The sequence below is a fragment of the Pseudonaja textilis genome, chromosome 1 (assembly GCF_049901715.1).
Source record: "Pseudonaja textilis isolate UNSWEBS1 chromosome 1, rPseTex1.2, whole genome shotgun sequence".
NCBI lineage: Eukaryota > Metazoa > Chordata > Lepidosauria > Squamata > Elapidae > Pseudonaja > Pseudonaja textilis.
Genome location: NC_141990.1, coordinates 84,673,115 through 84,687,854, shown reverse-complemented (window position 1 = coordinate 84,687,854; position 14,740 = coordinate 84,673,115). Strand labels below are relative to the sequence as shown.

The following is a 14,740-nucleotide window of genomic DNA, read 5'->3' as shown; positions in this document are numbered from 1 at the left end:
AGGAGGTTGGGAGTTCTAGTTCTGACTTTGCACAAAGCCAGCTGCCTTGGGCTAGTCCTTCTCTCTCAGCCCTAGAAAGAAGGCAAGGAACACACACACACACACACACACACACACACACACACACACCTATCTATGTTTTGTGAACAAGGAGAGATTTAACCTGGAAATAAGGATAAATTTTCTGACAGAACAATCAACCATTGGCATTGGAAGTTGTGGTAGTGCCATCAGTTGAGATTTTCAAGAAGAGATTGGATTCCCATTGTCAGAAATGGTGTAACGTCTCCCGCTTTGGGGGGGGAGGTTGGACTAGATGACCTACAAGGTCCCTTCCAACTCTGATTATCTGTTATCTGTTGCTCATGGATACTTTACTGGAAGGCAATTTCCCTTACAAGCCCGTCACCGCATTCAAAATTCATGCCTTGCCTAAAAAACATTCCCCCCCCCAAAAAAACCCCACCCCATGTAACGTGATTCCAAGGGCAAATCCTCAAAGGGTCATCAAAGGGCAACCACGCCTCTTTTCAAATAAATGGACGCAGCCCCCATCTCAGCGCTGGAGGAAGGAAAAGGTCACCACTTTCTTTCCCTGCGATTGTCTTTGCTAAGTTGGGATCTGTGGGAGGGCTCTCTTCCTCCCCACCCCCACCCCTCACCTCCCGCCTGGGGCTCTGGCTTTCGGCTCGTAAGGGGGGGGAAGGGGTCTCCCGGCCCCCGAAGGACGCCGCCCCCTTGAGAACGGCTGACCGGCAACTCCCGGCAATGAAGGCGGCGGCGGCAGCGGCAGCTGGGCTGACGGCGAGGGAACTGAGCGAGTGGGGGCGGTCCCTTCCTGTCAAAACTTTTCTCGCGCGGATCCCCTCGGGTTGCTCCGGGCGGCTGCTCGAGGGAGGCGCTGCACCTGCTGCGAAAGAAGGCGCCCAGCGCGCCCAGACCGCTCCGGGACCGCGAGAGGAAGAGAGCAGACGGGAGAGATGGAGGAGAAAGAGGGCAGCCCTGGAGCCGAAGCGGCTGCTCCTTCGCCTCGCCGGTTGCCGCGTCCCACCGAGGCCGCACCCAGAGGCCGCACCCAGAGCGATATCTCCGCTTTCCGGACCCTCAGGAAGAGTCCCTTGCTCCGAGCGCCGCTCTCAGGGTCAGGTAGGGCCGTGTGTGTGTGTTTGTGTGTGTGTGTGTTTTCGGGCGACCCGAGGTGGGCTGCGGAAATACTGGCCGCAGTATTTGGAGAGTTGCAAAGAGAGTTTTCTGGCGTCCCGAATTTGGCAGCTCCCATCTGCTAACCCTTGATTTTCACATAAACCCTTTTCTTGGCAGTTAGGGTTTCAGAAGTTGGAGGGGCTTCATCCCTGGAGGTTTTTAAGGAAAGACTGAAATGGTACTGACTGTCTGAAATGGTAAAGGGTCTCCTGATTAAGCAGGGGGTTGGACTAGAAGACCTCCAAGATCCCTTCCAGCTCTACTCTGATTGATTGGTTGGTTGGTTGGTTGATTGATTGATTGATTGGGTTTCTTGGCTTTTCTTGGCTACTTGGCAGGCGAAAATTCAGGGGATATCCTGCAATTATCTCCAGAAAACAATGGCATGGGCTGAATGTTGTTCACTGATTTTAGTCTCCAGATTAATCTTTTTACCAGCCCCGGGATAGCCTCTACCCAGTAATTCGGCTCTAAGTGTTGTTGGTTGTATTGTTCCTTTCTCTTTTAAGAGAAAATATATAGGGATTGGATGAATAAACTTGTGTAGCAGAAGATTATGGATGGCTTTTATTCCTCTTCTTCTTGAAGGTCTCAAGTGATGGCACTCCTATGACTTTCGAGGGCAAGCAGTTTTATTGGTTGATTGTTCTCACTGTCAGAAAGTTTCTCCTTATTTCCAGGTTAAATCTCTCCTTGTTCAGTATCCATCCATTATTCCTTGTCTGGCCTATAGGCGCTTTAGAAAATAGCATGACCCCCTTTCTCTCTGTGGCAGCCCCTCAAATATTGGAAGACTGCTATCCTCATTTATTAGTGTCTCCTACAGGGTCTTGGCCTTAGAACTTTTTACATGGAATTGGAGACACTGCGTATTTATTATTATTAAATTATTATTTACTAAGTTTTTATCCCACCCACCTCCCTTATTAAGGTGACTCTGCCTGGGTTGCATTCAAGAAGCAATATTTCATGTGGTGTGCAGTGACAGGAAAGCTTGTTGAACCGTTTGCAAGTTGTATGGCTGTTGAACTTAGTGGTTAACAGGTTAGGTTAAAAATAGCAAAACTAATTGGTAGACTCAGATTTTCTTAAATACAAATTAATCTCTTAAAGCAACTAAATGCACTTCGTTAAAAACTGGAATATCCCTAGCAAATCAGATAGCGAATTGATATAATTATATGGGTGAGTGTGTGAACGGCATAATTACTGGTCAAACTTGAATGGAGAACAAAGATGTGATTTTTTTTAAAAAATGCTTTGGTATAAATTTTAGGCATATTCTAAATTAATGGATTCTGTAATAGACCATGAGCATGACAAGCTGTTAAAAAATCTGACATGCCCAAATTCCATTTAATTGTTTTAGTAATACTGACCTACTTATAGTGGTACAGGAAGAGACCTTTTAAATTTTAAAACATACTATTTTGAATCCTTAGGAGAAGTGGAATGATTATTGCTTTATATAATATTTTTAACATGCTGAGAGAACATAAGAACTAATTTCAAAATTTTATATTGTGAACAATAATTAAACTTCAGTAGGAACAGCAGAGGGAAAGGATATGAACCAAGAGCCTACACTAAATAGGCTGTTGGACATTCTTACTCTTTATTCATAAAAGCTGAAGATGGAGTGTCTGTTTCCCAAAACATGGCTAGAGATATATGCAGGGGTAGGATTCCACTGATAAAACAACTGGTTCGGTGGTCGCATGTTTGCGCCAAACACATGCTCCGCTCATTTAAAAAAGACAAGCCCATACTTATCTTCAACTGCAGTCTCTGTGATGAAAACAGCTGAGGTGCATCAAATTGCTCTACCGTGCGAATCAGCTGTGCTCTAAACCAGGAGTCGCCAATCTTTTGGACCTCAGGGACCACCAAACTCATAAATTTAAATCCTGCAGACCAGAGACCCTGGGAAAATCCCCCCAAAAGTCTGCAGGAAAATTCCCAACCCTGTTTTCCTACTGGTTGATCATTCTTTATTTGGGATTGCAGGATACTGTCTCCAGCTTTGTTCTCAGGGGGAGAGACAGAGAGAGAGACTTTTGGCTTCATGCAAGGAAAGCAGCAGAAGCAGCAGAAGTCTTTCTTTTTTTTCCCCCAAACTCTGCCAGAAAGGAGTCTTTGTGAGACTTGTTGTGCCTGCGCAGCCTCTTGGAGCAGGAGGCCTTGCAGGGTTCCAAAGACTCATTTCTGGCAGAGTTTGGGGGAGAGAAAGAAAGACTTTTGCTGCTTTCCTTGTGTGCAGCCAAAAGCAGCAGAAGAAAGAAGTGGAAAGAAGCAGCCCGGTGGCCAGGCCAGGTGTGTGGGGCAAGTGGGCTAAGTTTTCCCCCTCCGCCCTTTCCCCCCTCCCCTCACTACCTCATGTTGTTCACAATGCAAGCGACGCAAGCCTTGTATTCCCATGGGCCATGTGGGTGGCACAGCCTTGTGTTTCCGCGCAGCCTGGGTTAATTGCTTTGGGGGGGTACTTTGGGGGTGACATTTCTCTGCGGACCACCAAAATTTTCATGCGGACTACCAGGGGTCCCCGGCCCACTGGTTGGTGACCACTGCTGTAAACAAGGCATAAAGCACAGGAAAGAGCAGGGGTGGGCAGGCTGGCCCACTTCCTCATTGTAGCGAACCAGTTTGGAGCAAGGTGAACATAGGAATAAGGGGTTCACCTGATCCAGTAGAAATCGGTAGAATCCCACCCCTGGATATATGGCTGCATCCTACTTTATATCTGTCTATACCAGGGGTGTCAAACTTGTATTGTCACGGCGACATCATGTGATATATCAGGGCTTTTTTCACCTTCGCTAAACCGGGTAGGGACAGGGCCAGTGCATGATGCATCTGGCCTGCGGGCCACGAATTTGACATCACTGGTCTGTACCTTCTTTTGGGAGGGAGGCGCCAAGGAAGAACCAGAGCAATTTTAAAAAGACCAAAATCTTTGTACAGGGTTATTATTTGCTTCCATTGGTCCTTCTTAGCTTTTAAAAACAATCACTACAATACAGTACATTAAATATCTAGTAATGCTTAATTCTTCTCCACATGCCTCCCACATATGAGGGCTGGGGTGCAAAAATGGAGACTACCAACCACTAGATGGGAGACATGTGTTGGTGTTTTCATTGTCTCTTGCTACCATCTAATGACCAGTTAATAGATCTGTTTTCCGGAGCTTGTTATTTTCAGTATAGGATACTATTTTTATTTGTTATTGAAGTGAATATAAGACCTAATTTCCACTCCTCCCCCCCTGCAATAACAACCCTGCAAGATAGGTAGTACTCAGATAGAGTGACAGATCCTAATATCCTGTCAACTTCCAAGGCTGAGCTTCTTGTATGCTTGATTGTGTAAAAATTACAACTTTGCAATGATATCTCCTCCTAATTGTTAAACATTTGCATAGAGACCTACACTTCAGAAAAAGGAACTGCTGGCTGAAGAGAAGCACTTTCATACAATTTTGTTAAGTCCTTTTCTTCTTCTGTTTTAAAGCGTCCATTTTTATTTCAATTCAGATTTCAGCAGTGCTCGAGAGAGAACCCTTACTTACTGCCTCCAGAAAGGTTATCTCGGGAATCTTCCGAAGCTTTTGTTTGGGTATAATGTTTTCTTGCATTCCTGATCTCTGATATTCTCAGAAGGAGAGTTTTTATAGAAGATAAATGGGAAACCTCCTTCTGTCTTTATTTATATCTGAAACAGAAAGTTTTGGGGGTGTTTAAAATAGATAGTTGGCAGCAGCAGATATCATAAGGCCTAACTGCTGCTCCAGCAGTGCAGGAAAAGGTTTAGGAAAGAAAAAAGTAAAGGAGAGCTAATACTGATTGACATTGTTTTGGATTGGAAAAGGGTGTAGACCAAGTGGATTAGTACTGTCTGGTAAGCGTAATCATATACTAATTTTGAGTAGGGGGAAAGATACTTTAAAACTAGTATATTGTACACAGTAAAAATATACAAGAGTGCAGATAAGAAACAATTTTTAACATGATGAAATTTCTACTTAGTAAATCATATTTTTAAAGAAGGAATTGAAATAAGAAACAGTATTGGGAAATCATAAAAAGATAAATTTTAACAAGGCCTCTTTAAAGTACATGAAAAAGAAGACAGATAGTTTGGATAAAAGGATGGAGGATTTATTTCTTATACATTGTTTTCCTTTATTCAATTCAATTTAGACTCTGCCCAATTCCAAACTGATTTGGGTTTGTGCAATACATAAACTGCAATGTTGTTTACTTGCTTCTTGCTTAGTGTGATATGTGCAAACTTCACACATTACAGTTGAATGCAATAGTCCTCACTTTGAACCATGTTCAACAAAGCATGTCTGGCTTATAATTATATGTGAATGCAGCTACTAAAGCTATTAGTAAATAACCAATTTCAATTCAATAATGTTTACTTCTTTTATATGAGTTAGAATTGTGAGGTTAAAATAGAGACAAAACACTGCTTTGGAGCAGTATCACAATTATAGTTCATTTTCAATTGAAGACACTCGACTTGTATATATAGTTTATTTATTAATTTTTTTATACTGCATTATATAGCTGTAATGATGATATTAAAAGTATATTTCCATCCCTTCAAAAATAGACATGCTGGATTCTAATGGTAAGCCAATGTCTTCTACAATGTTTCTTAGAATTTTGCATTGGAACTGCTGTGCAAGAGAAATGTGACCTTCCTTCCATGATGACATCAAAATATTGGGGCAATCTATTGACTGTAATCTTCACTACTATGCACAGAACTAAGAAATGCATCAATTGCTGCAAGAAACTGTTCATGATAAAATTCTGGTTAGCAATACAATATGCCTTAAAAGCTATTCTGGCAATGATTCACAGAATCCATCTGTCTATCATTCTGTATAATCTTTGCATCTCTAAACAGATAATTGGTATTTCCCGCATAGAAAACAATATCCTACCATCTGTCTATAGAGTTCTGCTAAGATGTAGACCTCATTAAGTAGACTAGCCAATTAAATGGTTGGCTTTATATTGATATTGTCTAGATGGTTTTCTGCACAAAATGGCAATGATAATCCTATGCATGCTGTTCTAGGTACACAGTAGGTTTCATTAAGTACAGGAAATAAATATACAGGAATGGGGTGGATATGACTGGAAATCAAGATCTGATAGTCCTATTGACAAATCCAAAACTGAAAAATTCATGATAAAAACAAGAACTCGAGGAAAATATTACATCAAATTGCTATGTCATTTATTTGAGTACTTATCCAATTTATAGTATTTAAAAACAGGTCAGAAATCCACGTGGTAAATTTGGACTTATGAGGATCCATATTTGGATTGAATTCAATCCTGGTAGGATAATTTATCATGTAGAAAATTGAAAGCTATACAGATTTTACTTTTACCCCAAATATTAACCTTTTCTCTAACTCAAGGGTTTTGTTCAGGGGTGGGATTCCACCAGTATAACAACCGGTTCGGTGTTTTTATTACCCTGTACTGTCTGCCAGATGGTATTAGTTTAAAAAAAAGGGTGCTCAAGATGAAATGGATCTTTAAGAATATTTTGAACTTTCTTAAAAAGCAGCAGGAACTATCAAGCTCTTCCAAGGAGTGGAGAGGGCAACCAATGATCCTCTGAGCAATGATGTTAATCCTCTGGAGTGCTGTCCCATCTGCCACTGTGCAATTGGCAAACCATACACAGATGCAATAAGTTAAAATACTTTCTATAGTGCAGCGGTAGAAGGTCACCAGCAGTTTTCCATTCAGTTGTTTCCTGAGAAGTCTCAGGTAGTATAATCTCTTCTGGGCCCTGAGTTGCAATTTTGGAGTGCAGGTGTGTGAGCTTTAAGGTTTCTATTGATGTCAAAACACAGTACTTACTATGGTTAAATATTATGCTAATCTTATATTTATATTTATATACATTTATATCTAAAGTGTATGTATGTATGTATGTATGTATGTATGTATGTATGCATGCATGCATGCATGTATGTATGTATGGTATTCAGCTTTGTTCGGGTATTTTCCCACATCTACAATGACGTGGGAAAATACCCGAACAAAGCTGAATACCATACATGTAAGTACCCGTGAAAACTTAAGAAAACATACATACATATTTTTTATTAGTAGTCCTAAGGGAACAGCCAAGTAATATAACATAATTTGTCTGGGATTCAGAATTGCCCTATTATTAGAACTTGTATTGAAAATTTTCTTTGGAATATAGGGGATAGAAAAATATAGTATCTCTTTCTGTTGTTAATATACACATAAACTAATACAAAAGGCAAAGAATGCATTTGAAAATAATTATTTTTAAATATGTAGTGCTCTTTTCAAATCAGAAGTTGGTCTGCCATGATTAGATAAACATTTGCATCAATTTCAAGTCAGCATGACACATGTACTGTACAGTATAAGAAACCAAATTGGGAAACCAAATTGAGTACCCCGTAATTGGACAATGTAAACTAATGATAGACAAATTATATCAAGTTACATTATTGTATTCAATCCTGATGTTTTTGACTTTATGTAGATTCAAAAATACCTTTTACATTTTAGAAGATATTTAGCCATTTTTTAAAAATTGTGTTTTATGGTTGCATATATTCTTTAAAGATAACAACTTTCCTCTTTCTGGATACTGTGTATCATAAAGTTTCTTGTTCAACCATACAATAAATTTCTACCTAAAATTGAATCTATCTGCAAAACAACTTCAAGTAAAAGGGACAGAACAAGTACCAATGAACTTTTTATTGTCTTTATATGTAAATTCTGGCTTAACTGCTCCCAGGGCATATTTGCAATTTCCTGTTTCTTTCTGAAATCAAGAAATGACTGGGCTCAGGAAGTACAACTTTCAAAATTGAGGGTTTATTCTCTGATCTCCATTTTGTCTATTTTATCCTAGACATTGTAGGAAGAGAGCTGTATTATGGCTGCAAAAAGTCAGAAGGAGTCTAGTAATAGCTTTTCATACTAATACAATTTCTTTAAAGGCATACGTTTTTCTGATAAGATTAAACTGATACAGGCTTTACATTGAGCTGGGTGGATGGTGGTGGAGAAAGAGTGATTGTGAAGATTCATACGCATGATTCAGATTATAAGTATTTCCTTAAGTAACAGATTAAAACACCGTTGTGGTTGTTAAAATCTTTAGAGGTAGCATGAAACCTTTTAATATGAGTTATGCAGTTTCTCATGTCTATAATGCTGGTGTCGTTTGGTTCTTCTGAAACTGCTATCTTGAGATTTTAAAAACAGTGCTCTGGAAGATATCCTGTCCCATTCGTGTCAGAGGCACCGTTTGAGGCACTTCGGGGTTAAAAGGATTAGCTGGTGACATCACTGTAGCCCAGGGGATGCTCTTGGGGGCTACTTTCATGTCCCCATCAAGCTGGAACGAGTGACAAGAACTCACCCCACCATGCAGCAGTACTTGGGATTCAAACGCAGCCTTGCTAACCTCCAATCCAGTGTCCTAACCACATGAGTCACCATTCTCCCTGGAAGGTTAAAAGGCTCTAATAATACTCTGTCCTTGCTTTGAGTCCTGAGACTAAATTTGTATCCATTAGTTCTTTTGTCCCCTTTGCCCTCAATGGAATCTAAAGGGACATTACCGGCAGATGAAAGAACAGCACGTGAAGCCACCTGTAATCTTGTGTGTGGAATTATTGGTGTCTATGATGTGCTGTTGATATAAATGTAGGGGCAAATAGACATTTGGGTTTATTGTGGAATGAGTAGCATCATTGTTCCATATTTTACTGTTGCTTGTGAGAATCTGATGTTTCCTCACATTTTTTAGTAATGCTTTGAAGATATTTCAGATAAAGAGATATTATAGAGGCTGCTGGTGGTACCAAATCTCTGAAGAGAGCCTAGTAGAAAAAAGGCCTAAATTATATACTAAAAATTACTACAATTATGACAAAAGATTGCTGTGCAGAATTAGCTCACTAGATGGAGCATTTGCCACACTGATAGGTAAACTGTTTTTACTGTAATATCAAATGCCAGCTTGAATTTTTAATTTCTCAAAAAGGGTTTTTTAAATCAAATGCATATTCCTAAAGAAGAGATGTAATTCTGGATAGTTGTATGTCCAGATATAAACTACAAAATAATTTGGAACTTGTAACATTTTAAGGTTAAACTTTTTGGCACACATTTTGCAGATTTTAATAGTAGTATGCCTTTTGAATAAACATCTGGAGGTTCAGAACTTTCTGAGAAAAAAGATTTGGTGCATTTTGATATATGAGATACATGTCTAAAAGATTCATAAAGTTAGATTGCCATCCAAAGCCAACTTTTATTATTATGATTACATATATATCTTAGCTCTTTGGATTAATTCATAAGTTATAGCAGCATTTGAACTGGACATATACTTTACTTCAGGTTTGCAACATTGTGAAAAAAAATCTATTTTGCATATTTGGTATACTTATGGACAGCAACTGACTGAAGATCTAGAAACACAGTCTGTGGTTGCTGCTCATGTTGTAACCCCATCTTGCAGTACAATGATTTTCTGCAAATCTTTCCAGAGTGAGGTATCCCGCCATACATGCAGCATGTGGCAATACAGTCCTTACAACCACAACTGAGCCCAAAATTTTTGTTGCTAAGTTAAACATTTGTTAAGTGAGTTTTGCCCCATTTTATGACCTTTTTTGCCACAGTTGTTAAGTGAATCAGTGCAGCTGATAAGTTAGTATCCCTGTTATTAATCTGGCTTCCCCATTGAGTTTACTTGTGAGAAGGTCGCAAAGAGTGATCACATGACCTTGGGAAACAGCAACGGCCATAAATATGAACCAGTTGCCAAGTGTTTGAATTTTGATCACATGACCATGGGATGCTACCAGGGGTGGGATTCAAATTTTTTAACAACCAGTTCTGTGGGCGTGGCTTAGTTGGTGGGCATGGCTTGGTGGTCATGTGACTGGCTGGGGGTGGCCAACTCAACTTCACTCACATTGAGGCACGCATCTCCTCGCCTGGTCTCTCATGACTGTGGGGATGCTGCAATAGTTGTAAGTGTGAAAAACGGTCATAAGTCACTTTTTTCAGTGCCATTGTAACTTTGAATGGTCACTCCACACAAGCAAAGTACCAGCAAAGGAGGAAAAAAAACTCCAGAGAAGTTCCAGAGACAGGAAGTCTAGTCCTGCCAAGAATGTAATAAGGGTTAACGGAGAGGCAGTTTCTGTAAGCAACACCAAAATGTTTTCTTCCTGCCTTCCTTACAGGATTAGGCCAGTAATTTCTTATAACAACTGATTCTCTGAACTGCTTAGAATGTAAACAACCGGTTCTAGTGAATAGGTGTGAACCTGTAGAATCCCACCCCTGGATGCTACAAATAGTTATAACTGTGAAAAATAGTCATAAATTACATTTTTCAGTGCTGTTGTAACTTTAAACGGTCACTAAATAAACTGTTGTAAATTGAGGACTACCTGTACTCAGGATACATCACAGCCAAGGAATCTGGACCCAGATCACCATCTTCAGTTTTGAATAATCCTTCTCCAACTATTTTCCCCTGTAATGAACTCTGGCCATATTCTGAAATCCAAGATTTTATTCCAGCAGATAAAAATAACTTTTTTAACTAAGCTGATTTTGTTTTGGATTTGGTATACCTGATTGTTGCTTCCCTTCCTTTTGTTTCCTGGTATTTTGCTTTTTCTAATATGTTCCCTTTTATATTTAGATATGTAGGTTCAAAGGTTTAAAATAACTTGTCACTTAAAACTTCCTTACAAGCAAGTTTGCATTATTACATTGCCACCCTGGGATGTCTGTAAGATATAGTTTAAAAAAGTGAAAGGTGACATGACAGTGTAATCAAAGCTCAACTTTTTTTCTTTTAACCACTCACTGTGGACACCTTTATAGCTCCACCTTATATCCTAGGGTTGGCAAAAGATTTGTTAACTTCATGTTCTTCAGTAAGCTTGGCCATTATTGTCTGCCTGTGATGCCAATATATATTCTGCCAGCCAGATCTAAGCACAAGTCCCTTTGAAAGTGTATCCATCAAGGTTCAGATTGAACAAATATTTGCCAAGAATATTTGTTGCCAAAAATGTTCTCCCATCTTTTAAAATGGCCAAAGTGCTGTATTATTGTTATTATGGTTCGTGGCTCAGACAGCCAGATGTTTAAACTGTATTTGGCACCTATCTAATCTTTTGCAAGACCTGGAATTGGCAGATGTTTTTTGATGGTGTTAAAGGTATCATCACAGAATAGAATGGAATGGAATGGAATGGAATAGAATAGAATAGAATAGAATAGAATAGAATAGAATAGAATAGAATAGAATAGAATAGAATACTTTATTGGCCAAGTGTGATTGGACACACAAGGAATTTGTCTTGGTGTAAATACTCTCAGTATACATAAAGAAAAGATACATTCGTTAAGAATCAAGAATCATAACGTACAACACTTAATGATAGTGGTAGGATACAATCAACAATCAAATCATACTAGGAAACCGTCAATATAAATCGTAAGGATACAAGCGACAAAGTTACAGTCCTACAATCACAAGTGGGAGGGGATGGGTGATAAGGAGTAATGAGATGATTAACAGTAATAGTAGTGCACACTTTGTAAATAGTTGAACAGTGTTGAGGGAATTATTTGTTTAGCAGAGTGATGGATTTCAGGAAAAAACTGTTCTTGTGTCTAGTTGTTCTGTTGTGCAGTGCTCTATAGCATCGTTTTGAGGGAAGGAGTTGAAACAGTTTATGTCCAGGATGTGAGGGGTCTGTAAATATTTTCACAGCCCTCTTTTTGACTCGTGCAGTATACAGGTCCTCGACTGAAGGCAGATGGGTAGTAATTGTTTTTTCTGCAGTCCTAATTATCCTCTGAACTCTGTGTCTGTCCTGTTGGGTTGCAGAACGAAACCAGACAGTTATAGAGATGCAGATGATAGACTCAATAATTCCTCTGTAGAACTGTATCAGCAGCTCCTTGGGCAGTTTGAGCTTTCTGAGTTGAAAGAACATTCTTTGTTGTGCTTTTTTGATGCTAGGCATCCATTTTAGGTCATGTGATATAGTAGAACCTAGAAATTTGAAGGTCTCTACTGTTGATACGGTGTTGTCTAGTATTGTAAGAGGTGGAAGTATGGGAGGGTTTCTTCTAAAGTCTACCACCATTTCTACGGTTTTGAGTGTGTTCAGTTCCAGATTGTTCTGGTTACACCATGAGGCAAGTTGTATAACCTCCTGTCTCTATGCAGATTCATTGTTGTCTCGAATGAGACCAATCACTGTTGTGTCATCAACAAACTTCAGTATTTTAACAGATGGATCGTTTGAGATGTAGTCATTGGTATATAGGGAGAAGAGAAGTGGATTGTTCCAATTAAGGCTGCCTTTTGCAATTGACTGGTGATTTTTGTCAGTGCCGCTGGTGTTCAAGTGGTGTGCCAGATGTTTTGAGATTGCACCCAAGGTGCTTGTTAGTACTAACTTTGCTTTCTTTTGTTACAGGCATTCTACTTCTATTTGCCGGTCTTTGTATTTTCTAATTTTCTTCAGTTCCTCCTCTTTTCTTCTGCTGTCTCCAAGTATTGCCATCTCCATTATCCAGACTTTTTTTGTTTTTCTTATCAACAAATGTTATGTCCTGGGTGTTATGTCCCGGAATACTTTAGCTTCTTCATTTTCTATGACTTTCTCTACTTCATGGTCTCACCAGTTCTGGCTTGCAGGCAAATTATATGTCTTGCAGATTTTCCAATGTACCATAGTTGCTATTTTGCCATGCCATTGCTTGGGTCAGTCTGTGCAATCTTTTTGCAGTGGTTAATTAGGTGATTCACTGCTTCTTCAGCTCTTTGCAGTTTATTATATTATTATGGTTTTAATTTTTTTAAAAAAATTATAGTCTCCTTCACAAAAAACTTCTTTTTTATTCTTATCCACCTCCATTATTCAAGCTGCATTCTTGTATTTCTTTGGGTAGTCCAATCATTGAGCCCAGAACTGCACTGTTTTTTCTTTGTGTAGTGCTGACTGGTTCATTTAGTATTTAATATTTTAGTATTTATTTGATTTGTCAATCGCTTACAAGATACAGGTATAAGAATAAATATAGTTTTAAATACATGAGATAGATACTTATAAGAAAAATAAAAAACAATAGGACAGGGACGGTAGGCACAATAGGTGCACTTATGCATGCCCCCTACAGGCCTCTTAGGAAGGGGGTGAGGTCAATAGTAGACAGTCTAAGGTTAAAGTTTTTGGGGTTTGGGGAAGAAACCACAGAGTCAGGTAGAGTATTCCAGACATTGACCAATCTGTTGCTGAAGTCCTATTTTCTGCAGTCAAGTTTGGTGCGGTTTATCTTGAGTTTGTATCTATTGTGTGCTCTTGTATTGTTATGATTGAAGCTGAAGTATTCATTTGCAGGTAGGACATTGCAATGTATGATTTTATATACTATATTTAGATTGGACCGGAGGTGGCGTAGTTCTAGGTTTTCTAGGTCTAGAGTTTCAAGTCTGGTGGCATAAGGTATTCTGCAATGAGTAGAGGAGCGGAGAACTCTTCTTGTGAAATATTTCTGGGCTTTTTCAGTTGTGTTAATATAAGTTAATATCATTGCAGTCTCTCCACTGATGGATTGATGGAAACATTTCTGAAATTGGAGATTTTGCCTATAATCTGCAATTTAAGCTTCATATCTTCTGATCTTCCTGACTATAGCAGTTATGTTCTGCTTTCTTATTTCCAATGCTTCCTTAATCTTCCTAGTTTCTAGGTGATATTTCTTGATAAAGTAGTCTGGTTTTTCAGGTTCTTTTATTTCATCTGTTCTAAACTGCTTGCATCTGATCTTAGCCTGCTGATCTTATTTTCCAGCTTCATCTTCCATTTAGATGATGCACTGCTTGGATTTTATTTATTTTTTTGCTGATTCAGCATCTCAGGTATTCAATTATAACTGCAGTCATGCTTTACATTAGTTGGTTTGTTTTTTTGCAATGAACTGGTGCTTATATTTGATATTATAGTAATGGCATGCTTAATTACTTCTGCTGACTGTTTCTTTGGAACAAATTTCAACACAGGGAACCTTATTCTGTTGTTTATACACTGTTTTGGATGTTCAGGTATTCTTTGTTTCAATTCTTCTTTGTTTAGTTAATGTTGTTTCTGAGGAGAAGGCAGAAGGAATGATGTCTGGTTTGAGAATGAAAACAACTTAAATAGCTATGTTGGCTTCTTATACTTCGTTTCAGTTCTTTGTTTCAATTCTTCTACTTCTTTATTTGGAGGGCTTTGTTCTTTCTGAGGCAGAGAAGAGGGTGACAGTTTTCAAATGAAAACAATTCTATATCTCTGCTGGATTCTTCTACTTTCAACGCCTCCTGCTTTACCTCTACAGTTTGAGCTACTACTGGCAAGGCTTTGATTTCTTTGCCCTAGATAGACCTTTGCAGTTCTTCCAAGTCTGCTTCTGTGAAT

The 14,740-nt window shown here is 39.1% G+C and overlaps 1 protein-coding gene across 2 annotated transcripts in view; it reads left to right on the top strand.

Annotated features, from left to right (window-relative positions):
- The first annotated feature begins 843 nt into the window (after positions 1–843).
- PHACTR2 (phosphatase and actin regulator 2) overlaps positions 844–14,740 on the top strand; it is a 98,387-nt gene continuing 84,490 nt past the window's right edge. The window contains exon 1 of one of the 2 annotated variants that reach the window (XM_087939939.1): positions 844–1,146. In XM_087939939.1, coding sequence (XP_087796065.1) covers positions 981–1,146 — 166 coding nt within the window. In that variant the 5' untranslated portion in view covers positions 844–980. The remainder of the gene's footprint in view (positions 1,147–14,740) is intronic. The other variant, XM_087939950.1, reaches the window with a different exon arrangement.